The sequence below is a fragment of the Phyllobates terribilis genome, unplaced genomic scaffold (genome assembly GCF_046119375.1).
Source record: "Phyllobates terribilis strain yellow unplaced genomic scaffold, ASM4611937v1 Scaffold_2__4_contigs__length_985480577, whole genome shotgun sequence".
Taxonomy (NCBI): Eukaryota; Metazoa; Chordata; class Amphibia; order Anura; family Dendrobatidae; genus Phyllobates; species Phyllobates terribilis.
In genome coordinates, this window is record NW_027362762.1 from 323,660,925 (window position 1) to 323,688,409 (window position 27,485).

Consider the following 27,485-nt stretch of genomic DNA (forward strand, 5'->3'; position numbering starts at 1 on the left):
CAATTGAAAGTTTTTTGTACAAACTGCCTATGATAACAGTATATTTTTAAAAAAATAAAAACTCAAACTGCACTCAAAATGCATGTTCCAAATTATTATGCACAGCAGAGTTTTCAACCTTTTCATTTTAATAAAGAACAAAAAAATGGTCATTTTTGAAATTATAAGCATTAGCAGGTTATTACAAACTGAAATCAAACAGTTTTCAACTCAAAACTTTATTCTAGGTGATGTTACATTTGCACATAGGACCCCTTGTTCGAAAGGAGCTTCTGAACTCTCTCGTCTATTGAATTTGTCAGGTTTTGGATGGTTTCTGCTTCAATTGTTTTGCATGAGGACAGAATACCCTCCCAGAGCTGTTGCTTAGATGTTAACTGCCTCCCACCATCATTGACACTCCTTTTGATGATGCTCCAGAGGTTCTCAATGGGCTTGAGGTCAGGGGAGCATGGGTGCCACACCATAAGTTTGTCCCCTTTTATGCCCATAGCAGCCAGAGATGCAGATGTGTTATGTGCAGCATGTGACGGGGCATTATCATGCATGAAAATGATCTTGCTGCGGAATGCACGGTTCTTCTTCTTGAACCATGGAAGGAAGTGCTGTTTGAGAAACTCGGCATACATTATGGAGTTCATCTTTACCCCTTCAGGGATCCTAAAAGGGCCGACAATCTCTCTCCCCATGATTCCAGCCCAAAACATTACTCCACCTCCTCCTTGTTAGCGCCGTAGCCGTGTTTGCATGGGGTGTCCATCAACCAGCCATCCTCCACTCCATCCATCTGGACCATCAAGATCATTTCATGCATAATAATGCCCCGTCTCATGCTGCACATAACACATCTGCATCTCTGGCTGCTATGGGCATAAAAGGGGACAAACTTATGGTGTGGCACCCATGCTCCCCTGACCTCAACCCCATTGAGAACCTCTGGAGCATCATCAAAAGGACGGTCTATGATGGCTTGAGGCACTTCACATCTAAGCAACAGCTCTGGGAGGGTATTCTGTCCTCATGCAAAACAATTGAAGCAGAAACCATCCAAAACCTGACAAATTCAAAGGACGAGAGAGTTCAGAAGCTCCTTTCGAACAAGGGGTCCTATGTGCAAATGTTACATCACCTAGAATAAAGTTTTGAGTTGAAAACTGTTTGATTTCAGTTTTTAATAACCTGCTAATGCTTATAATTTCAAAAATGACCATTTTTTTGTTCTTTATTAAAATGAAAAGGTTGAAAACTCTGCTGTGCATAATAATTTGGAACATGCATTTTGAGTGCAGTTTGAGTGTTTTATTTTTTTAAAAATATACTGTTATCATAGGCAGTTTGTACAAAAACCTTTCAATTGTACTCTAATAGTTATTTGACTGGAAAATTACAATGACTGCAATTCATATAGGTAATTTGGGAAAATCTGAGAAAATATTATTTGCATAATAATTTGGAACACAGTATAATGGTGCAAATGGGGGTGATTTGAACTTTTGTGATTTATTTTTTTCATATTTTTAAAAACTTTTTTTTCACACTTTTTAATGTATCGAATAATCTTCTTAAGGGACTTGAAGCTGCTATTCTGTGATCGCTTGTGCTATACATATCAGTGCATCAACCTGCTATGTATAGAAGAAATTACGATCTCCTGTGAAAGCCAGCCATAGGCTGGCCTTAACAGGAGTGTTGTAATAACAGGCACGGGGGGGTCACCCACAGACACCCAGCTGCATGACAATCTATCGGCGTCCCGTGATCATGTGACAGGGGCGCCAACGGCCGGGATGATTGGTGGGCTTCTGGTCGTCGCGTGTTAAATCCCCCTGTCAGTGATTGACAGTGGGATTTAACTCGTTAACAAAGATGTGGGTTCTGCGTGCGAGCCCGCATAAAAAGTTGGGACAAAGTTATATATTGTTGGTTTACTGCCTGAATTACCAAATCTTTTCATCGCTTTTCCTTAACTTATGTAATTGTGTACAGAATCTCTTGACAGCTTTCTGTTTTTGAAAAAGGTGAACTTGTGTTGGAAAGATCACTGCAGACAAATGGTAAGTTTGCCGTGCTTCTGTGGGTACGTTACACTTCATATACACTCTGAATGGCCATTTTATAAGAAACTCCTGCCCTTTATACTGTAGGAGCTTCCCTGTATAAGACATGTGCTTATACTCCAGGGAGCCTGTTTTCAGTGTTCGACTAGCCAGGGCAAGTATTTTAAGAACTGCCTGCCTTGTGGTGTTTTCTTGTGCAATGATGTCAACAGTATACAAAAATGATGTCATCAAGGAAAACATCCAGTAAAAGTGAATCCTGTAGATCTAAACAACTCGTTGAATGGCGTCATAGGAGGATGTAAAGAATCTTTCAGATGAACTGGCGGTGCACAGACAGGCACATTGCTGCTGAGTACAACACCGGTGCTACAGCTTACCTAAGTGAACACACAACTTGCTGTTCCTTAGCATAGATAAACAGAAGACGACCAGTTTGAGTGTCTTAAATTCCTGTTAGGGAAAAGTGGTCAAAAGGGCACAAATATTGCGGGAAATAGAAATACATTTTCTGGTTAGATTAATCCAGATTTGTGTTGCATCTTGCTGATGGGAGCCTAATCTATTCCTATCAGGTGTCAACGGTTCAGGATGGTGGAGGTAGAGTAATGGCGTGGGGAATGTCTTCTTGGCACAACTTGGACCCTCTGATACCTGTACTTGGATATTTGGATAGTATAGCTAACATAAGCATTGTGGACAAGTTTTATTCCTTCATGACAGCTGTTTACCCTGTGGCAGAAGAAGCACTTCATCCATACAGTGCCCCGTGCCACAAGGGTTATGTAGTCATGTATTGGAACATGACAGCAAATTTTCCTTGCTGCCTTCGCAATCATTAATGTTATTCCTATAGAGCAGGGGTGAGCAATTAAAGGGGTTGTCCACTACTATGACAAGTCCCTTCTAACTCTGAATGTTTGTCCCCATTAAAATAAAAACAGTTCAATTCACCTCCCGTGCTGCCGCCATTCCAGCAGTGTCGGCACCGTTCCATCAGTGTTGGTACTCGTGTTCTTGGGTCTCACATGATGTTATGTAATGTGAGCCCTGCACTCAATCAGCGCTGGTGTCACTGTCCCCTCTTACGGACGTATAAGTAGTTAGGCAGTGAAGTGAGAGCTTCGACTGACCGTTCACTTCCTCTTGATTACTTATATGTTCTGAAGGAGGAGACTTTGACACCAGAGCTGATTGGGTGCAGGGTGTGACGTAACAATCACATTTGAGCACCAGGAGCGCGAGTGCCGGCACCACTGGAATGGAGCCAGCACAGGAGGTGAATATAGGTATTTTTTATTTTAAGAGCAAACATCCAGAGTGATGAGGAGTTGTCCTAGTTGTGGACAGCCCCTTTAATTTTCCCCGGGGGGGCAGATGAGAGACCGTGACTGTTGTGGAGGGCCAAACCAATAGGCTGAAATTAATTTTTCTTCATATTAACATTTATTACAATTATTATTAATATAAAATAATTATATAACCTAATATTGAGCAGAATTAAGTATGCTGACATCCCCCTATATACGGTATGAGTTCCCACACAGCCCCCTATATGCCGTATGAGCCCCTTCACAGCCCGATATATACCTTAAGAGCCCACAAACAGCCCCTGTATACAGTGTGAGCACCCACATAGCCTCTCTATATACAGTATGAGCCCTCACATAGTCTCCTATATAGATGCAGATGTTGGGCGTATCCAACATCACATGCACAGGTAAGAATTAAAATCAAAGTCGTTTATTATCCATGTTAAAATTAGAGATTAAAAGCATTGTTGAAAAATGTTGCAAACAATATTAGGGATGAACCTTATGCATTTCGGACAATTCAGTTCTTATTTATAGTATTATACAGTGTGAGTCCCCACACAACCTCCCATATACAATGAGGCCCCACATAGCCTCCTATATACGGTATGAGCCCCCTCATAGCCTCCTATATACGGTATGAGCCCCCACATAGACCCCTACATACAGTATAAGCCCTCACATAAACCCCTATATACAGTATGAGCTCCTACATAGCCTTCTATATACATGCAAACAACACATACCCACCTCGCTCCCGTTTCCTGGCACTCTGCTCCAGTGTCTCTGGTGTACTAACTCTCCACACAGCATACACGATGTAATGATGTCATCGCATCTGCTATCTGTCGTACACTCCGATTGGTGGAACAAGGAGCCGACTGTTCCATACTTCACCAATCTGATTACCACTATCTGCATCCCGAGGATGTGGATAGCGGTGTCAGCGGGCGGCGGCTGACGGATGGCAGGTGAGGACAATGTGCGGCCCATGAGCCACTGTTACAGCCCTTCCACTGTATCGGTCCACGACCCGGACTGGAACAGCCAGAAGGCCGGATGTGGCCTGCAGGCTGCAGTTTCCTAGCCCTGCTGTAGAGCATCTTTAGTATGAGGGAAAACTGGCTTTTCAGAGCAATTACACCTCCATCTAACCTGTTCACATGGACCAATATTCATGCAGAAAAATATAAACACCTAGTGGTAACTATGCTACGATTGCTGCAACGCTGAAGGCCAAAAAGTGGTCCAATACACTATCACATGGGTGTCTCTAATAAAGTGGCCATTCAGTATATACATATGTATACGTGTGGGTGGGTGTTATATAAAGCAGAGTAGCCTTATACAGTGAATGAAATAAGTATTTGACCCCTTGCTGTTTTTGTAAGTTTGCCCACTGACAAAGACATGAACAGTCTATAATTTTAAGGGTAGGTTAATTTTAACATTGAGAGATAGAATATCCCCAAAAAATCAAGAAAATCACATTGTATAAATTAGATAAATTTATTTGCATTTTACAGTGAGAAATAAGTATTTGAGCCCTCTGGCAAACAACACTTAATACTTGGTGGCAAAACCCTTGTTGGCAAGCACAGCACTCAGACTTTTTTGTAGTTGATGATGAGGGTTGCGCATATGTCAACTCGGAGCTTCAACTCCCTCCATAAGTTTTGTATGGGATTAAGGTCTGGAGACTGGCTAGGCCACTCCATGACCTTACTGTGCTTCTTTTTGAGCCACTCCTTTGTTGCCTTGGCTGTATATTTTGGGTCATTGTCTTGCTGGAAGACCCAGCCACGACCCATTTTTAATGTCCTAGCGGAGGGAAGGAGATTGTCACTCAGGATTTTACAGTACATGGCTCCATCCATTCTCCCATTGATACGGTGAAGTAGTCCTGTGCCCTTAGCATAGAAACACCCCCAAAACATAGTGTTTCCACCTCTATGCTTGATAGTGGGGACGGTGTTCTTTGGGTTATAGGCAGCATTTCTCTTCCTCCAAACACGGTGAGTTGAGTTAATGCCAAAGAGCTCAATTTTGTCTCATCTGACCACAGCACCTTCTCCCAATAACTCACAGGATCATCCAGGTGTTCTTTGGCAAACTTCAGATGGGCATGCACATGTGCTTTCTTGAGCAGGGGGACCTTGCGGACACTGCAGGATTTTAAACCTTTAGGCTGTGTGCCCACGATGCGTTTTTCAAGCGTTTATGCTGCGGAATTTCCGCAGCGGAAACGCTTGGTAAACCTTCCCCCATGGTCTCCAATGCAATTCCGCACTTTCAATGCCCATGATGCTGATTTTTCCGCAGCTTTTATGCTGCGCTCAAAAATCCGCAGCATGTCCATTAATTTTGCGGAAGCGCTGCGTTTTCGCCGCCATTGACTTGCATTAGAACGTGCCAATTCCGCAAGACTGCATCTGTACTTGTGTAATTGGCGCGTACTAATGTGCGGATGGTACCCGGGTGTGGAGGACAGGAGACTCTCCTCCGGACTGAGGTACCATTAAAAAAGCTGTAGAAAGAGAATAAAATAAAAAAATAAATGTATACTTACCTTCTGGTGGCCCCCGATGCGCTCCTCCTTGCTTCCCGGCACTTCGCGATGGAATGAAGGACCTGCGTTGACGTCACAGTCATGTGACGGGTCACGCGACGCTGACGTCGGCAGGTCCTTCAGTCTACGGCTGCCGGCAGCCAGGACCGAGCTAAGCAAGACAGCGCGGGCCATCGGAGGGTAAGTATACATTTATTTTTTTATTTTTTGACATTCTCTCGGGTCACACTATATAAATCCATGCTGTTTGCATGGATTTATATAGTGTGACCAAGTTGACAAGCACTTTCCAAGTGATGCTAAAATCGCTTGGAAAGCGCTTGTCAACCCAAATGCGGAAATGCAAGTGAAGAACGCTTCACATCCGCATGTCCCTGGCAGGAAAAACGCATGTACAATCCGCATGCGTTTTTTTCTGCCAGGGAGATGCAGAAACGCTCAGGAAAAAATGCTGAGCATTTCTGCATCGTGGGCACATAGCCTTAAGACGTAATGTGTTACCAATGGTTTTCTTGGTGACTGTGGTCCCAGCTGTCTTGAGATCATTAACAAGTTCCCCCCGTGTAGTTTTAGGCTGATCTCTCACCTTTCTCATGATCAAGCATACCCCACAAGGTGCAATTTTGCATGTTGCCCCAGATCGATGTCGATTGACAGTCATTTGGTGTTTCTTCCATTTTCTTACTATTGCACCAACAGTTGTCTCCTTCTCACCTTACTTATGGTTTTGTAGCCAATTCCAGCTTTGTTCAGGTCTATGATCTTGTCCCTGGCATCTTTAGAAAGCTCTTTGGTCTTGCCCATGTTGTAGAGGTTAGAGTCTGACTGATTGAGTCTGTGGACAGGAGTCTTTTATACAGATGACTATGTAAGACAGCTGTCTTTAATGCAGGTAACGAGTTGATAACGAGCGTATAACTGGTCTGTAGGAGCCAGAACTCATAATGGTTTGTAGGGGATCAAATAGAAATAAAAATACAAAATGCTAATAAATTTATCTAATTTATACAATGTGATTTTCTTGATTTTTTTGGGGGGGATATTCTATCTCTCAATGTTAAAATTAAGCTAACCTTAAGATTATAGACTGTTCATGTCTTTGTCAGTGGGAAAACTTACAAAAACAGCAAGGGATCAAATAGTTATTTCCTTCACTGTACATATGTTGCATTACTAGTCATGCGTTGGCTAGTCCACAATTCTCCCTGATATTATTGGAATCTATCAGCACGGTTTTTGCTTGACACCTCCCTAAAAGTTTAGCTGCGCTCGTATACTATAGTGGTTTTCCTGTATCATATTCATGTAAGCTGACATTGAGTCTGCAAGGAATACAATCGATGGGAGCATTGATTACTGGCAGTTCTTTCTAGTTTTATTTTCCTACTATGCTATTCCATGCAGCATAAAAAGTATACCAACATATAACCACCCAAAGGAGGAGCAATGGAAACTGCTTGGACCTCTGTGGGCTCATGTTTTATAACTACTTGTAAAAAATGACCTGTTGTAAAATGGCATCATTAGGCTTCTCATCACCATCATGTAACTAATTAAAGATGAGCTGAACTTTTGGTGTGGTCATAAATCAGCATAGAAGAGCTCAGAAGAAAGGTGAGAATTGCAAACCCTGTTGCCAGTACAAGTTCACTGACAGTCATGATTAACTCATTTTGCAGCAAGCTATGTTCCATAAAACATAAAGGGCCCCATTCATCAGTTGCGCTATTATTTTTATATCAGTGACTTTTAAAATCACTCCAGGGGGCACTGAAGTACATTTGCTGAACGGTTCCAATAGTTTATTGATATCCAATTGCAAAAAAAAAATGCGTTCAAGTAAAACAAATTGCTCCCAAAGTGTCCATTTACTTTAAAAGGTTGCAAACTATTTATAAAAACAAACAACTTTACAATTTACTTTTAATAAAACTCCTTTCCATTCTCAGGTATGGCAGAATTTTAGTTTTTAATTTTTTTTGTTACTGCCCATTGCCTAGGTTACCATCCATCTCTGCAGTCTATCAGAGGAGGCCAGTCTCCTAGGCAGCTCTTTTCTCTAGAGGTTATTAGTGCTGCTCAGTAGCTGGCCGGGATCGCAGGAGTACACAGCTCCTCATCCAGCCAGCCTCCATGTCACTGCTGCAGAGACAAAGCTGCTTTAGGCTTTGTGCACACGTTGAGTATTTGGATGCAGAAATTTCTGCATCTCTTGGCAGGAAAAATGCAACTGCAAACTCGCATGTTTTTCCGTGCTTTCATTGTGATTTTGCATGCGTTCTTCACCTGCATTTTTGGACAGCAAAGAATGCTATAGAAATATATGTAGATGATGGATTTAGATAGATATAAACACAGACATATAATTGCACAACCCACCAACATATGATAATTTCACCCTATGGAGCTTATTCTACAGATTTTTATAAATAATGAAATAAAAAAAACTGACATGGGGCCTCCCCCATTTTTTGAAACCAGCAAAGGTAAAGCAGACAGCTGTGCGCTGATATTGTCACCCTGGGAAGGTCCCTGGTTATTCAAAGGGACATACATATTAAAAACCATTTAAAAGAGAAAATAGGGTAATGTGTAGGATGCTAAAAAACAGACCCAGTACACAATATAAACCCACCACACTGGTTGTAAATATAATATGGTAAGGTATACACACATAGAATATAAAGAACATTTAAATAATGGATGGTAGTGTGATGCATAAAGCAAATAGATAAACATGTACCTTATTTTTCCATAGAACGCACTTTTTTCCACCAAATTTGTGAGGAAAGTGGGGGGTGCGTCTTATGGTCCGAAAGTATGGTGGTAGAGTGGGATCGCCGCAGCAGAAGAGGAGGTGAGGCGGGCCGGTATCTGCTTGGGGACCGGGGCCTTGCCGGGTACAGGGGCCGGTGTTTTGCTGTGAGCGGCTTCCGGTGCGCGCAGCCATCTTTTTGAAGCTGTGATATACACGAAAATGGCCGCTGGAGCCGGCGCATGCGTTTTGCCATTCCGGCTGCCATTTTCCTGTAGATCACAGCTTCAGAAAGATGGCCATGCACTCCGGAAGCCGCTCTGCCCCGCCACTCACAGCAAGACACTGGCCCCGGTACCTGTCCCGAGCCCCAGGCCCCCAGTGCCAGGCTCCCAGCGCCAGCCCCCAGCCTCAGGCCACCAGCGCCAGGCACCCAGGCCCCAGCCTCTCAGGCCCCCAGTGCCAGCCACCAGGCCCCCAGTGCCAGGCACCCAAGCCCCCAGTTACCAGGCCCCCAGCGCCAGCCCCCAGGCCCCCAGCTTCAGGCCACCAAGCACCAGGCCCCCCAGTGTCAGCCACCAGGTTCCCAGACCCAGGCCACCAGCGCCAGGCCTGGCTTCCTGAAGGACCCTGCCTCCTGTGACCCCCACTCCACCGGTCCCCCCCCCCCCAGGTAAGATACCTATTCGGACGGACCCCTATCTTTTTTCTAAATTTTAACTATTTTCCACCCCAAAATTTGGGGTGCGTCTTATAGTCCGAAAAATATGTTATATATAAAAACAAAAGAAAGTAAATGGAGTGTGAGGAAATAATGCTCCAAGGTGTGACAGTATGGGAGTCTCACAAAGGGAGAACTAAGGCTGTGCAAACAGATGAGCAGACCAAGGTGCAAAATCACATAACAACCACACATAACCAAAATATGTTCAATACATCTGTAAACAATGCAGGAGGATAGTTATCTCATGAATGTGCCCCAGGGACGCCTCTCATATTGACACTGAGGCAACATTAGGTTATTATCTATCTCTTTAATAAAACCAGACACTGAGCATACACTGCTCAGCAACAAACAAGAACAGAATACATGTCCATTATAACAAAATCTATTTTTTACTAAGTAATGTATATTAAAAACAAGTAAAAACTCAGAAAAGATGCTGAAGATTGAGTGACACAAAGAATTATGCTATACAGTGCAACCTTTATTTATTATCTATCTCTACAGCATTCACTGCTGTCTAAAACGCATGCAAAAAAATGCTACAAAAGTACAGCAAATCCACAATAATTTTTAGACCTGCATTTTTGTAGCAGTTTTGATGGACTTCTTTGAAGTGGGTGGGTGAAAATGACCATGCTGCAGATTGGTATCTGAAGTCACAAATAAGCAATGTGTGCATGGGACTTCAGGATTCTCATTCACTTTGCTGGCATCAGGATTCCCTTCAGGTTTTTGTGACAAATTTGCACTGAAAAAACGACGCAGAAACGCAACGTGTACGCATGGCCTTACAGTTCAGGTCAGCGGTGCAACCATAATGCTGGTTCAAATTGTCAGTCATTCAGAAGTGTATTCTGACGAGCAGAAAGGTAAGAGGCTCTGGCCTTGAAAGCAAATGATGAGATGAACTCTATAAAGGGGATCTGTCAGCTGGTTTTTACTATGTAATCTTAGAGCAGTTGAGGTAGGGGCTGAGAGCCTGAATCCAGGGATGTCTCACTTTCTATGCTGTTGCTGTTTCAATAAAATCAGTGTTTTATCAGCAGGAGCTTATCATCACTACAGGACTGGGTGCCTTGTGTTAAGGCCCCGTCACACTTAGCGACGCTACAACGATCCCGACAACTATACGACCTGTCAGGGATCGTTGCTGCGTCGCTATGTGGTCGCTGGTGAACTGTCAAACAGGCAGGCTCACCAACGATCAGGGGAGCAGCGACATCGTGGAAAGAATCTTTCCACGATGTCCTGCTCCTGGTTACCAGCCTGCTGAAGCAGGAGCAGGCTGGTAACCATGGTAAACATCGGGTTACTAGGGGCACACGCGCACCTAGTAACCCGTTGTTTATCATGGTTACCACTCTGCTACGGTGAGCGGGAGGTTACCACTCACTTTAGCAGGCTCGTAACCATGATAAACAGCGGGTTACTAAGTGCGCGTGTGCCCCTAGTAACCCGATGTTTACCATAGTTACCAGCCTGATCGCTGCTCCCGCTGGTCACACACAGCGATGTGTGCTGACCAGCGGGAGGGCAACGACCAAAAAATGGTCCAGGACACTTTGCAGCAATCAGCGACCTCACAGCAGGGGCCTGATCGCTGCAAAGTGTCACACATAGCGACATCGCTGGTGAGGTCGCTGTTGCGTCACCAAAACTGTGACACAGCAGCGATCTCGCTATGTGAAACGGGGGCTTTACTAGTCCAACCCTGCCCCCACCACTGATTAGCGACCGTCTGTCAATGTACAGTGTACTTTGTGTGTCACAATAACAGTGCAAGTAGAGAGGGAGTTAGACACTGGACAGAAAGTAGTTTATATTAAGCAAATATGAAAACACACATCACCATTTTTTCTATAGACAATAAAAGATGTAAATAATAGTGAGAGATCATTAGTTACATTTTTTTAACTGAAGTGTCCCTTCTATCAGATTAGGCTTCATTCGGATGCTGCACATTTTTAGTGTGGGTTCTGTGATACTACAACACATATAAATATGGTTTTCTGTACACGAAAAAGGTTGAAACAGATCTGTCTTCCATTCTTTAGATCATGATTCGAAGCATTTTCCTATTCTTGGATCGAACCTACGTCCTGCAAAACTCTATGCTTCCTTCTATATGGTAAGTGTCTGTGTAACGGATGCTCTTCGGGACACCTACCTGTTATCAGACTGCATACAGGTTACTACTCGCAATCAGCATTTATTCTGGCCGCCCTTGGTTTACACACAGTAATTCTTCTCTATGGTCACCATGTAATTTTACATTCTGGCTGTGGCTTTCCCCAGCAATAGCAGCTGTTTGGTTGGGGTGCTGGGAGCAGGCTGCATTCTGGATGGGCTCATCTCTCATAATAACCCCTTTATTGACTGTCGCTGGATGACTGCTTACACTATGAATTCTACTACCATTGAAATATCAAATCTTTTGTTCAATAAACAGTAAAAATCCTTACAGAAATGTTGCCAACCCTATCATAAAGCACTCCTGTCCTCTGTTCTGTGTGGACTAGGTGGCGTAACAACGTGCCATGGTACTATATTACTAGCTCTACAACATAGGACTGATTGTCTCTACTATGTGTCGGCCAGTCTGGATGTACATAGGACTATTAGGAAACCATTTGCCAAACCCACCGCCTTCTAGTGGCCAACTTTACACTCAACTTAACATACATTTAGTGTGATTTTTGTCTTCTGCTCAGTGTGACTTGCTCAAGTCATAAATCACTCTTTAGAAAGTCATTTGCTTGCTTTTGTTCCTTTTTTCTTGTAGGGATATGGGTTTGGAGTTATTTCGCTGTCATGTTATAAGTGATAAGTTGGTTCAGACAAAAACAATAGATGGCATCCTCCTCCTGATTGAGAAAGAGCGATCCGGAGAGGCAGTGGACAGAAGCCTCATGAGAAGTTTGCTTGGCATGCTGTCTGACCTGCAAGTATGTGTCTTAAGTAGAGGAATCAGTCTAGAAGACAAAATTGTAGAAAGTCAGATTTGTTTTACACCATGTCCAAAAATAAATCCTAAAGAGAGATGGATAACTGAAATCTAACCCTCACCCAGCAAAACTATGAATTAGATTAAAATTACGGGCCAAATTAATCAAGACCAGCATTGTTCATGTCTGTCTTCATGAGGGGTCATGCTGGAGTCATACGCTCCTGATTCATAAAGAGGTGCACAAATCTGACGAGCGGCGTGCACCTCTGTGTGCTATGCCAGAAATCTTTCTCCAGTCAGGTACTGGAGTGAGATTTGTGGTGTAGAGACACTTCATGACTCGTCACAAACTAGTCGAGCTGTGGCATTGCACCCCTGTCCTGCCACAGTACCTCCCATTTAGTCAGTGGTGGGTGAAACTGTTGTGAAAACACCAAAAGTTGCAAAATTTAGGCACAACTCCAAGTTGAGCCTAAATTTTGCGACTTTTCAAAACTTTTACGCCAGAATTCTGGTGAGAAAGCTTTGATGAATCGGGCCCGTAGTGTTTGGGATTATTGGATGTTCTTAGAAAAGTGTCTAAAACTCACTTGTATAGGTGAAATATATCCAGTGGGATAGCCCAAATAAAGAGTACCTGTCATCAGGTAAAATTGATCATTGCTTGCTCTTGTTTTATTCCCAGTGCTTCCCAATGTCATCTGTTTTTTTTTTTTTTTTGTTATTTTTATGGACTTTACCAAGTAGGCGTAAATGCCCCCTTGGTAAAGACTGTCAAGTTAAGCTATACATAAAAAAGGCCCATATCTCCTGAAAGGTATGGTGAATTAAAAAAAAAAAAAGAATGGATTACTCAGGACTATAGGTTGGAATATGATAAGAGCAAAATCTGTTCACTCTTGGCCTGGTTACAGGTCCTTTGTGAGAATCATCACTCTTTATGAATCGGACCCTGTGTTTTTTTTTCTTTTTTTAACCCTGTATTGTAGATTCATTCATTCATACATGAAGGTAAAAAAATATAGCTGCAGGTAAGCTAATAGGGTCTCTGACCGTATAGTGTTGTTTGTCAGGCAACGAATCATGGTTTCTGGTACAAAGAAAACATGATTCTGTTGTAAACAGTATCTTCATGATATAATAACTTTTATTGCAGCATGTTGGGGGGATTGGGTCCTGCCGACTCCCTCCCAACAGGAGATGATGTGGTAGAGAAGGGTAGGGCATGTTGAATTACAGCACCTGTTTTCTTTTGTTCCCACTGGAGGTAAGCCACCACCATAGGTGTCTGACAGCAACTTATTTCACTTTCCCCATTAAAAACACATGCACGGTGGGCCACACGGAGTGTGTATATGTACGGGGGATGTTGGGAGAGCTAGATGTGTGTTCAAATTTATCTCAGGTGTACATGGACATATTTAGTATGGTTTTACCAGCTGAAAATCAATGACACAAGCATGAACTAACAGCCATTTTCAATGCTTCATATAAGACCATACCTTATATTGTTGCAGGATGCATTCGTGTACATCTCACTATTTTATCTTATTTGTGTAGGTGTACAAAGATTGTTTTGAAGGAAGATTTTTGGAAGAAACAAATTGCTTGTATGCATCAGAGGGGCAGAGGTTAATGCAAGAGAGAGAGGTAAGTAAGGCTAGCTTCTAACCCTATATCAATCAGCTTCCTTTATGAAGTGCCTTTCTACAGTTACAAATTGCATGCAGGCCTGATTTCCAGCAGTCTAGGAACCAATATGATGTATAGTTCTTTTAGTGACTGACCATATAGTGTTATGGCTAATGGTCTTAAAGGAATTGTCTGGTTTAGGAACCTCTGACAAATCCACTATTAGGGAGTTCTTCATTAATACAGGTGGTCCTCCATCTGGACCCACATTACCAAAGTGGAGGGTCCTGTATCTGGAAGATGTACGTGGACAGCCTCTTCATTATAATAAAGACGCCTTATGATCAGGAGACCCCCCTTCTAACAAAAAGAGGTTAATAGCTGACAGCCCCTTTAAAGAGAAGCCAATGTCACAGGTAGTGGCAAGAGAAAATCCTTTACCTGATCATAAAGAAGCAGTTTAGAACCATTTCCATCTTCTGTTTGCTGCCTATATAGCACACAATAAGCGATATGTAGTGAAGAGACAGTCTCAGGAGCACTGACCCCATTGGACCTGCAGAGCAGCTGGGGGTCCGTCTTATCAAACAGTATATGGTTGCAGCTATAAAACAAGCTAGGGTGTCGGTGTGTAAGTATATTTAGCTAGCATAGCAACTTGCCATATCTTCTTTCCTTTGGTTTACTTTCATGCCGGGTTTTCTGTTTCTAGATTCCTGAATATTTACATCATGTGAATAGGCGTTTAGAAGAAGAGGTTGACCGGGTCATCACATATTTGGACCATGGGACGCAGTAAGTAAAGTATTGTGATATTGTTAAAATTGTTGCCTGTCTTAGATGCCTCCAGTTCATATCCCCTTAGGACAAATAATATGAGGGATCACTTGTTAGCCGTAGGATCTCCTCTTCTGCGCATGACATGGATGACCCATTGATGTCTTTGTGCAGTAACACTGCAGAGAAATGAACACTTACGCTACTACATGATTTACTCAACTTCCACTGTCATGCTTCTATAATAATTTTCTCTTCAGGGCCAAATTCACATTAATAGATTGTCCAGATTGCCCCTTCGAGCTAATATTGACCCAATACAGTTGTGGAAATGTACTCTCAGGATAAAAGTTAGATTAGGTCAGGAATTCTGTTCTTTGTTGTGTATTTCTTTATTTTAATTTACTTGATGGAAAAATGAACACAACACAACACAGTACCAGCGGATTAAACAGAAGCAAGAAAATTTGGCTTGGTATCTTCAACCAATGGAAAACATCCAACAAAGGCAAACCTTACATAGTAACATTTATACAAGGGCCAAATGGTGGCATCATTTTACATACAGCCACCCAAGCATAGAGTTTAGAGCAATATTGGTAACATGGAATAACATGAGTGTAACTGCTGAATCTCTATAAATACAAAGTCATTGAGACCTATTGAAAAAACGTGAGTTTAAGGGGTTGTCCATCTTTACCCCATATGGGTCTGCAGGCTGGTTATGCTTTAAAATAATAAAATACTCATAGAATCTCCTGCCGCCCCCTTGCCACTCCGGTAATATTTCTGTTGACATATCTGCTGCGGACAGTAGATGAGACCCCACTGATGAATGCAGGCCAATCCCTGGCATTAGTGGGCATACTGAGGCAAAAGGCCCAGTATTGCTGAGTGCAGTGATGTTATTGCTTGGATGTCACCACTCCATCCCTGTCGACAAAGAACTCTAGGAAGCAGCGGAGAGGTGGCACTGGAGCAGAAGGGACATCCGCAGATAAGTACTCCTTTTCAATTATTTTATAGCATCACCAGTGTGTATGACTGCTTGGCCTGAAGATCGATAACCCATTTAAGCTTATTATATCTTCTTCTGACCAGAACAGTTCCTCTTGGTTTCACATACTTGGGCGTTGGCACTAATTTGCTATATTTTTAACTGCATTTGCAAATGCTTAACGAAGTAATGTCTTATATTTTATCATGCAGCAAACCTTTGATCGCTTGTGTGGAGAAACAACTACTAGGAGAACACTTGGTTGCCATCTTACAAAAAGGTAATTTCTTTTTTGGAACTTTTGTGTTAGCTATGTACAGTGGTTATTCATCCTGACTTGCTTTTGGTCAAGCATTTAGGAAATAAGTGTATTATGCCGCAAAGTTACTATACATATATATATATATTATAGAGCGAGAGTGAGAGATATAAATAAATATATACCTGGCACATAGACAGATTGAATTCTTGTGTTTTTTATCCACAGACGTCATTATTAATGATGAGCGAGTATGTTAACCCTTTTGGCGAGCCTAAGAAACAGGCATTCCTCACATGTATTATAGCTGTCAAACAGTTGCAAATCATGTGCACGAGTAACTAAAATATAACACCCAAGCACGCTGAAGATACTCGGCGAGCATGCTCTTAAATCTCGAGTAACGAGCATGCTCGCTCATCACTACTCATTATGTCTGTGGATGAAGAGGTTGCTGCACCACCCAGTTGTCTGTGTTCTCAATGCCCTAGCCATAAAAGACATAAAAGTATGCGGAATAAGATGGGAATAGGTTTTTGTTGGTGCCCCCGTTCTGGATTATGCAAATTTATAAAAAGTGCCACTATCGCCCCCTGCTTAATTTACAAAAATGTACAGTCGTTTCCTAAAGTTTTGAAATTGTCACAAATTTAGTTTTTCACAAAGTTTGCTGCTTCAGTGATTTTTAATTTTTATAGTCAGATCTTTCTGTGGTTACTGAAAGCACCACTCCAGCATTTTGTTTTTTTTATTGCACCGCTCGAGTGATGCTTTAAATGGTAGTCACCTGCCCCCTGTCTAATACTCGTCTTCCGCCGCCTTCATCAATTTCCACGCCTCTCCGGTCTGTTTCCTGTGAAAAGTGACCTGCTCCTAGCTCCAGTGTTTCATGGAGCTGCACTCCATCTTTGCTTCTGAGGCAGAGTCTCAGAAGCAAAGATGGTCAGAGGCTTATCAATCTGTGAACAACTGTGTCTAAAAATTGTGGAACAATTTCAGAAAAATCAGGTGGCACTGCATTAAAAACAGGCAATCAAATTAAAAATTTGGTCATGCAAATTACTTCATGGGTTCATGAATACTTCCAAAACTCATTGTTTGTTAGTATAGTTCTCTGTACAACCCCCAAATGCAAATTAAAGCTCTAGAATGCAAAGAAGAAGTCCTATATCGACACCATCCAGAAACGCTGCCGTTTTCTCTGGGCCAAAGTTCATTTAAAATGGAAAACTGATTTGTGGTCAGATGGATCAAAATGTTTATTTTTTTATGGACTTTATGCATCTCTGATGGTATGAGGCTGCACTAGTGCCTATAGCATGGCCAGCTTACACACCATGAGAAGCATTATCAATACTGAGCATTATACACAGGTTTTAGAATAACATATGCTGCTGTATAGACAACGTCTATATCAAGGATTAAGTTGCATATTTCAGCACGACAATGCTAAACCACATACTGCATCCATCACAACAGTATGGCTTCAAAGAAGAAGAATTTGGGTGATGAACTGGCCGCCTGCAGTCCAAACCTTTCACCAATAGCAAACATAGGCTGTAGGGCGTGCATCACTAATTGCATCATTGATGTTATTGCAGATTTTTACTCTGTGCGCACATGACATATGACATACAGTTACTTCATATGTTATGTCCCTGACTTTGATGTGGGATCGTAAGCTGAGCCTGCTTCTTTCCCGGCTGATATTGGCTGTTCAACCATCTTCCTCTAACAGCTGCAGGTGTAGTGTAACGCGGCCCGCGGCTGTTAAATGCTGCTGTCAATCCCTCACAGCTGCATTTAATACATTCCCGCACCCATCGGCCAACCCGTGATGTGATTGTGGGGCGCCAATGGGTTGCCATGACAACCTGGGGTCTGCTGAAGACCTCCAAGCTTGTCATGATGATTTTCTTGTGAAAGATTTGTATTAGACTGTGATTTTTGCTGAAGCACTGCTATGTATAGTACAAGCGATCAGATGAGCGCAGCTTCAAGTCCCCTAGGGAAAAAAAAATACAAGTTCAAATCACCCTCCTTTTGCAATTAAAAATACACATATTTGGCATCGCTGCGTTCGTAAAAGTCTGATCTATCAAAATATAATGTAGATTAATCTTATCGGTAAATGGCGTAACGATAAAAAAAATGGAAATGACAGAATTACGATTCTTTTGGCAACATTGCAATAAAATGCAATAAGAGGCGATCAAAACATCATATCTATTCCCAAATTGTATCAGTAAAAACGTCGGCTCAGGGCGCAAAAAATAAGCCCTCACACATCCCTTTAGCCCTTTATCCCGAAAAATGAAAACATTACGGTATCAGAAAATGGCAACACAAGCAACATTTTATTTAATTTTTTTTTTTTTCAAGTTTCTGATTTATTTATTTTTTAACCCCTAAATTAAAAATGTTATGGCGGCAACGCAAGTGCAAAATACTGATGAGACAATCACTCACAGCCTACCAGTTCATGGAGGGGGAGATTACTTAGTATTAAAATTGCAAAAAAAAAAGGCTCCTATAGGGCTCTGGTCATACATTAGTAATGCACAATGTCCTACTTACAGCCTATTCGTGACGCCCATACTATTAGATTAGGCGGGCTGCCCAGCTCTATATAAGTGCACCTCATGAGGACAGACATCCCAGTTTACAAGGCCAACGTTAATGGGCCTGCCTGCGCCCAGCAATTTTAATACTAAGCAATCACCCCCTCCATGAACTGGTAGGTTGTGAGTGGTTGTCTCATCAGTATTTTGCACTTGTGTTACCGCCGTCTCAATTATATGGGTTTGCTGCATCCTGATAGTGATTAGTACTGAGACCTGGGCAGGTAAATACTGCTGCCCCCTTTTTTTTTGTTTGCTGTGTTAATTTACAGTCCACTATGTGGTAACATTAATGGTGTCATTCAAAAGTACAACAGTACAAAATAAAAAAGTTATGGCTCTTGGAAGAAGGGGAGAACCCCCCCAAACTCCTCCCCCAAAAGAACTGAAAATAGCCCTGTAATGAAGGGTTTAAGGGGGTTGCCCAGTGATAACATGCTATTACCTATCCATGCTTGTTTTGACCAGACAACCACTTTAATTTCATTATAAGTGCCTACTTCCTCAAAAATTGCTGTTAATTTGCAATGCCAAGACTTGTTTGACTGAGGCAAAGCGATCACGTAGTGGTTTCCAAGCTACAGTGTATTTATATGAACAGCTATTTCACATACAGTGAGAGATAAAAAGTGTAGGCACAGCCCTAGCCTTACACAAGACTTGTAGAAAGAGATTCCTTAAGCCGATAATGTGCAGAAGTCTTTACATCCAATATGTAGATATCATGTTCATCTTAGTGTTATTCTTTAATTTACCTTTTGGTTGCAGTATTTCTACTAAAGACAGGGGTATATACAGTTTTGTCTAAGTGAAAGAACAATGTTTAACTAGTTAAATGATCTGACAATGTCAATTGTGTGGTGCGCGGGGCCAGTGATGCGTCCTTTGCAAAGCCCATCACACCGAAATACGAGTACAACTGGCCCCAGCAGCTCTCACTTCCTCCGGATGTACAGTACAGACCAAAAGTTTGGACACACCTTCTCATTTAAAGATTTTTCTGTATTTTCATGACTATGAAAATTGTACATTCACACTGAAGGCATCAAAACTATGAATTAACACATGTGGAATTATATAGTTAACAAAAAAGTGTGAAACAACTGAAAATATGTCTTATATTCTAGGTTCTTCAAAGTAGCCACCTTTTGCTTTGATGACTGCTTTGCACACTCTTGGCATTCTTTTGATGAGCTTCAAGAGGTAGTCACCGGAAATTGTTTTCACTTCACAGGTGTGCCCTGTCAGGTTTAATAAGTGGGATTTCTTGCCTTATCAATGGGGTTGGGACCGTCAGTTGTGTTGTGCAGAAGTCTGGTGGATACACAGCTGATAGTCCTACTGAATAGACTGTTAGCTGCTTTTTCCTTGCCATATTACAAATTCTAAGTAAAGAAAAACGAGTGGCCATCATTACTTTAAGAAATGAAGGTCAGTCAGTGCGAAAAATTGGGAAAACTTTGAAAGTGTCCCCAAGTGCAGTTGCAAAAACCATCAAGCGCTACAAAGAAACTGGCTCACATGAGGACCGCCCCAGGAAAGGAAGACCAAGAGTCACCTCTGCTTCTGAGGATAAGTTTATCTGAGTCACCAGCCTCAGAAATCGCAGGTTAACAGCAGCTCAGATTAGAGACCAGGTCAATGCCACACAGAGTTCTAGCAGCAGACACATCTCTTCAACAACTGTTAAGAGGAGACTTTGTGCAGCATGCCTTCATGGTAAAATAGCTGCTAGGAAACCACTGCTAAGGACAGGCAACAAGCAGAAGAGACTTGTTTGGACTAAAGAACACAAGGAATGGACATTAGTCCAGTGGAAATCTGTGCTTTGGTCTGATGAGTTCAAATTTGAGATCTTTGGTTGCAACCACCGTGTCTTTGTGCGACGCAGAAAAGATGAACGGATGGACTCTACATGCCTGGTTCCCACCGTGAAGCATGGAGGAGGAGGTGTGATGGTGTGGGGGTGCTTTGCTGGTGACACTGTTGGGGATTTATTCAAAATTGAAGGCATACTGAACCAGCATGGCTACCACATCATCTTGCAGTGGCATGCTATTCCATCCGGTTTGCGTTTAGTTGGACCATCATTTATTTTTCAACAGGACAATGACCCCAAACACACCTCCAGGCTGTGTAAGGGCTATTTGACCAAGAAGGAGAGTGATGGGGTGCTACGCCAGATGACCTGGCCTCCACAGCCACCAGACCTGAACCCAATCAAGATGGTTTGGGGTGAGCTGGACCCCAGAGTGAAGGCAAAAGGGCCAACAAGTGCTAAGCATCTCTGGGAACGCCTTCAAGATTGTTGGAAGACCATTTCCGGTGACTACCTCTTGAAGCTCATCAAGAGAATGCCAAGAGTGTGCAAAGCAGTCATCAAAGCAAAAGGTGGCTACTTTGAAGAACCTAGAATATAAGACATATTTTCAGTTGTTTCACACTTTTTTGTTAAGTATATAATTCCACATATGTTAATTCATAGTTTTCATGCCTTCAGTGTGAATGTACAATTTTCATAGTTATGAAAATACAGAAAAATCTTTAAATGAGAAGGTGTGTCCAAACTTTTGGTCTGTACTGTATGTGATTTGTCCAAAGGCAGGGAGAGTGAAGCTAGCGCTGATTGGCCGCAGGGATCGCATGACATAACAATGTTACACAATCCCCGGGAGAGCCAGTGCCGACATCACTGGAGCGGCACCGGAGTTGAGTTTAGGTGTTATTATTTTACAGGGGGGAAACATAGGGATTGAGAAGGCATTGTCTGAGTAGTGGACAACCCCTTTAATAAAAATAAACATTTCAACCAAACCATAAATAAGGAAATTAAAACAATTAAAAAACATATTTGGTATCACTGCGTCCAATCTAAAAATCCGATCTATGAAAATTAAATATGAATGACCCCATACTGATAAAGTCATGAATGAAAAAATTGAATCACCAAAATTGCCATTTTCCATTCACCGCACCTCCTCTTAAAAATGCAATCAAAATGTCATGTATACCCAGAAATAAAAAAGAAAGATTGACACGCAGAGAATCAAATCCTCACATAGCTCGATCAATGGAAAAAAAAAAAGTTACGGGTCTCAGAAAATGGTGACAGAAACAAAAATTTATTTACATTTTTAACCAATAGAAATCAGATTATAAAAGTTTAGTTTTACTGTAATTGTACTGACCTGTAGAGTCATGTTGCCAGGTAGTTTTTACTGTACAAGAACCCTGCAAAAGCCAAAAAATGAATTGCATTATACTAATTTATTTTTTCTCATTTTACTGCACTTGGATTTTGAAATGCATGCTCATATAGGGAAGATGGTTAGTCTTTAAGGGAGACTACCCTTGGACTTGTATTCTCAGAATGAGCAGGGATTTCAATGAATGAATTAGAAATTGAACTGAATATTTAACAGTAACCTGCACATTACTCGGATCTGCGCCTCCTGATCTACAACATGGTGCCAGTAGATCGGCAGCATCTCATGGTGACTGGTTCCCTTTAAAGAGGACCTGTCACAAGGTTAAAAGGGGTCAGTATTTTCTCTTATTTATTCTTGTTGCTCCCCTTATTATTCTGCATTAAATCCACTATACGGTTCTAAATATTTAAGCCTTTTTATTCAGTGCTAATTTCTATTGTTTTTACAATGGGGCGTGGCTCACAGGATTCTCTGGGGCTTGTCTTGGGCTGCTCTGCATTATTACCCTATTTTCTCCTTGGTAAACACCATTGAAATTAGCACTAAATAAAAAGGCCGATATGTCTGCAATCATATGGTGGATTTTTTTAATAAAAACAAAAAACTGAATGCTTAGCAGAGCAGGAATCATTTAGGATCAAAAACGGACTACTCTTTACCTGGTGATAGGTCCTCCATGAATATTCCAGTAGTGTATTCCTTCCCTTTTGTATATAGCGACGTATGCACACTGTGTTCTCTGGCTTGTCTGTAATAGCTGTGCGTGGTTTTCTACACGCAGGTCTGAAGAATATGCTGGATGAGAACAGAGTTCCAGACCTGACTCTTATGTATCAACTCTTCAGTCGGGTCAGAGGTGGTCAGTCAATCCTGCTGCAACACTGGGGGGAGTACATTAAAGTATGAAACCAAATACTGTATCATATTTGCATCACTGTAAAGCTGAGCTTCACGTCCTCTATTTATGCACATGAGTATATTTCCATAACTGGATAGTTCTGTGTCCTGTATGGTCTGCCAGCATGTAAAAGCTATGGAAACATATTTTCTAGAAGTCATAGACTGAAAGTTACTGTGGGCAAAGATGTACTGGAATTGTGAACCCAACATTACAGCCTAGTAATGCACAGCACAGTCATGGTTCATTTAACCTTCCCAAATGAGCGATCACAGTTATTGGCAGATTGGTACATCAATAGAGCAATAGTACCCACCTTATCAATAGTTAAAATCAGTGGCCCAGAGAAGGAATCAATGCAGTGTTAACCCAACCTATATCACAACACTGTCCATGTTTTCCCCCATTACTTCCCTAGTAGTAAAATTTGTGTATCCCCTCCAAGTAGTCACATCACTTCTTTTAATAACCTCCTTCACCCAAGTCATTGTGCTTCACCCATGTAGTGGCAGAATTGTCTTCCACCTTCCCCCAAACATGCACCTACAATGCACCCTCTGCTGTCAGCCTCCACTTGTAGCTGTCAATCTTCCCTAAGAGAGGTCTATTGATTGACAGCCGCTGAATGCCTTTACTACTTGGCAGAAGCCAACAGTGGCTTTATCCAGATGAAGTGTATGCTTCTTACAGGCACCGCCGTCTTACCAAGGTTTTGCTCCATAAACATATAATTTACCTAGTCCATGCATCTGTGAGGTGCAGAATGAAATGCTTTTATAAATTCATATATAAGCAGAGTCCTCCAGAGGGGTATTAGCTTTCCACTTTGGAGACTTATAATGAACCCTATTAGCCATATGGTTATGGGTTGTCTATAGAAGCCTACGCTTTTCTTTGTGGTGGGAAAATGAATGCAAATCAGCTATGTAATCTATACCATATGTAATTAATATTTGTAATGCTTATAAGATTATTGTGTTATGCACTGCTTCCTTCTACAGAGCTTTGGTAGCTCGATAGTCGTGAATCCAGAAAAAGATAAGGACATGGTGCAGGAGTTGCTGGATTTCAAGGATAAAGTGGATCATATCATTGATGTCTGCTTCCAGAAAAATGAGAAGTTTGTCAATGTCATGAAGGAATCCTTTGAAACATTTATCAACAGGAGAGCGAATAAGCCAGCAGAACTGATAGGTAAAAGAGTTGCTGAGTACCTAATAGCCATTATAATTCAGTAAAAAAAAGATACATATGTTAAATATTTCTAGTGTTGACATTGAAGATGGACTAATCAACACCATTATGTATCAATACACATTTACTGTGAATGTCTCACATACATACTCTCTAGACGTGTATGAATGCAGCCCACGCCAAGATCAGGATTTTCTGGCAAAAGCATGATACTATATGCAGCCATAACATGACTATAAATTAATAACATAAGAACTATTTCCATTATATTCACTAGGCTTCACATATACAGTACAGACCAAAAGTTTGGACACACCATCTCATTTAAAGATTTTTGAGCATTTTCATGACTATGAAAATTGTACATTCACACTGAAGGCATCAAAACTATGAATTAACACATGTGGAATTATATACTTAACAAAAAAGTGTGAAACAACTGAAAATATGTCTTATGTTCTAGGTTCTTCAAAGTAGCCACCTTTTGCTTTGATGACTGCTTTGCACACTCTTGGCATTCTCTTGATGAGCTTCAAGAGGTAGTCACCAGAAATGGTTTTCACTTCACAGATGTGCCCTGTCAGGTTTAATAAGTGGGATTTCTTGCCTTATAAATGGGGTTGGGACCATCTGTTGTGTTGTGCAGAAGTCTGATGGATACACAGCTGATAGTCCTACTGAATAGACTGTTCGAATTTGTATTATGGCAAGAAAAAAGCAGCTAAGTAAAGAAAAACGAGTGGCCATCATTACTTTAAGAAATGAAGGTCAGTCAGTGCGAAAAATTGGGAAAACTTTGAAAGTGTCCCGAAGTGCAGTTGCAAAAACCATCAAGCGCTACAAAGAAACTGGCTCACATGAGGACCGCACCAGGAAAGGAAGACCAAGAGTCACCTCTGCTTCTGAGGATAAGTTTATTCGACTCACCAGCCTCAGAAATCGCTGGTTAACAGCAGCTCAGATTAGAGACCAGATCAATGCCACGCAGAGTTCTAGCAGCAGACACATCTCTACAACAACTGTTAAGAGGAGACTTTGTGCAGCAGGCCTTCATGGTAAAATAGCTGCTAGGAAACCACTGCTAAGGACAGGCAACAAGCAGAAGAGACTTGTTTGGGCTAAAGAACACAAGGAATGGACATTAGACCAGTGGAAATCTGTGCTTTGGTCTGATGAGTCCAAATTTGAGATCTTTGGTTCCGACGCAGAAAAAGTGAACTAATGGACTCTACATGCCTGGTTCCCACCGTGAAGCATGGAAGAGGCGTGATGGTGTGGGGGTGCTTTGCTGGTGACACTGTTGGGGATTTATTCAAAATTGAAGGCATACTGAACCAGCATGGCTACCACAGCATCTTGCAGCGGCATGCTATTCCATCCGGTTTGCTTTTAGTTGGACCATCATTTATTTTTCAACAGGACAATGACCCCAAACACACCTCCAGGCTGTGTAAGGTCTATTTGACCAAGAAGGAGAGTGATGGGGTGCTACGCCAGATGACCTGGCCTCCACAGTCACCAGACCTGAACCCAATCAAGATGGTTTGGGGTGAGATGGACTGCAAAGTGAAGGCAAAAGGGCCAACAAGTGCTAAGCATCTCTGGGAACTCCTTCAAGGTTGTTGGAAGACCATTTCCGGTGACTACCTCTTGAAGCTAATCAAGAGAATACCAAGAGTGTGCAAAGCAGTCATCAAAGCAAAAGGTGGCTACTTTGAAAAACCTAGAATATAAGACATATTTTCAGTTGTTTCACACTTTTTTGTTAAGTATATAATTCCACATGTGTTAATTCATAGTTTTGATGCCTTCAGTGTGAATGTACAATTTTCATAGTCATGAAAATACAGAAAAATCTTTAAATGAGAAGGTGTGTGTCCAAACTTTTGGTCTGTACTGTACAATGATCTGCACATTGTCATTTCTGTTTCAATTTTCTTACAGCTAAATATGTTGATTCTAAGTTGCGCTCTGGGAACAAAGAAGCGACGGACGAAGAACTGGAGCGGTGCCTTGATAAAATTATGATCATTTTTAGATTCATTCACGGTATGTTGGTTACTTCATTTTTCATTTATTGACAACTTCAATCATGTAGATTCATTCTCTGTTACAGTGGTTTTTCACTAATATTTGATCCTCTTTCATATGTCCTTACAGTTCATAGCAATATAACATAATATACTTTCATTACCCATGCTGCTTCTATGAGTGCATCTCTGTATGCAATGTGATCCTTAATTGACACGTAGACACTTCTTCCTGTCTGTTACGTCCTATACCCCCCCAAATCCCTGCACAGTATCTGGATGGAGTGAGAAGAGCACGTCACTCTGCTCCTAATGTAGGCGAAGCTCCCTTAAAATGCTTGACAGGGTGCCTGAGCACCCAAGCTTAGCTCACAGACGTCTGTCTTTGCACTAATCCTGCCAATGCTTTGGAGTGCTGTCCCCTTCAATTGACAAGCACTGCATCTATAAAGAACCTTTCAGCATTTGTCAAGTGAAGGGGCTGCCACTTGTGCCCCAAAGCACCAGCAACATCAGTGCAGAAAACTGTGACATTCGTTATCGGAGCTTACCGATTCCTGGTGGAGACTGACCATGTTGATGCTTTGGAGTGCAGGATGCAGATGTGTAAAAAAAAAAAAAAAAATTGTATAAATATAAATTTGAAAAAAAAATAGAACAAAAAAACCACACAGTTTCTCCAATAAATATGCAATTTTATGTAAAAACAAAAGAGCCACATAATTGGTATCATCACATCCAAAACGACAGTCTATAAAACTGTCACATTATTATTATTATCCCATACAGTAAACACCATAAAAAAAATTGCAAAAAGGGGGGGGGGCTGTTTGTAAATAAAAATGTTGAAAAGACTTTATTAGTGCTGTCAGTGGAACAATATAAAAAGTTATACAGTCATGGCCGGAAGTGTTGACACCTTTAAAATTGTTCAAGAAAATGAAGTATTTCTCCCAGAAAATTATTGCAATTCTGCATTTTTTGTTATACACCTGTTTATTTCTTTTGAGCTTATTGGAACAACAGAAAAAAAAAAAAAATGGACATAATTTCACACAAAACCCCAAAAATGGGCCAGACAAAATTGTGGCTAAACAACTTTTTTTAAGCATGTGATGCTCGTTCAGCTCACCTGTGGCAATTAACAGGTGTGGACACTATGAAAATCATAACTGAAACCAGATGAAAAGGGGAGAAGTTGACTCAATCTTTGCATTGTGTGTGCCACACATTAACATGGAGAACAGAAAGAGGAGAAGAGAACTGTCTGAGGACTTGAGAACCGAAGTTGTTTAACAATATCCACAATCTCAAGGTTACAAGTCCATCTCCAGAGATCTTGACGTTCCTTTGTCCCACGGTGCGCAATGTAATCAAGAAGTTTAAAACCCATGGCACTGCAGCTTATCTCCCTGGATGTGAACGGTGGAGAAAAATTGATGAAAGGTTGCAACGCAGGATGGTTTGGATGGTGGATAAGCTGCTCCAATCAAGTTCCAA

At 41.6% G+C, this 27,485-nt stretch overlaps 1 protein-coding gene across 1 annotated transcript in view; it reads left to right on the top strand.

Moving 5' to 3' along the window:
• Positions 1–27,485, top strand: part of CUL4A (cullin 4A) — a 92,926-nt gene that overhangs the window by 20,452 nt on the left and 44,989 nt on the right. The window contains exons 5-13 of the mRNA XM_073664406.1: positions 1,985–2,054; positions 11,476–11,549; positions 12,204–12,366; positions 13,929–14,018; positions 14,713–14,795; positions 15,987–16,054; positions 22,645–22,763; positions 23,763–23,955; positions 25,900–26,004. Coding sequence (XP_073520507.1) covers positions 1,985–2,054; positions 11,476–11,549; positions 12,204–12,366; positions 13,929–14,018; positions 14,713–14,795; positions 15,987–16,054; positions 22,645–22,763; positions 23,763–23,955; positions 25,900–26,004 — 965 coding nt within the window. The remainder of the gene's footprint in view (positions 1–1,984; positions 2,055–11,475; positions 11,550–12,203; positions 12,367–13,928; positions 14,019–14,712; positions 14,796–15,986; positions 16,055–22,644; positions 22,764–23,762; positions 23,956–25,899; positions 26,005–27,485) is intronic.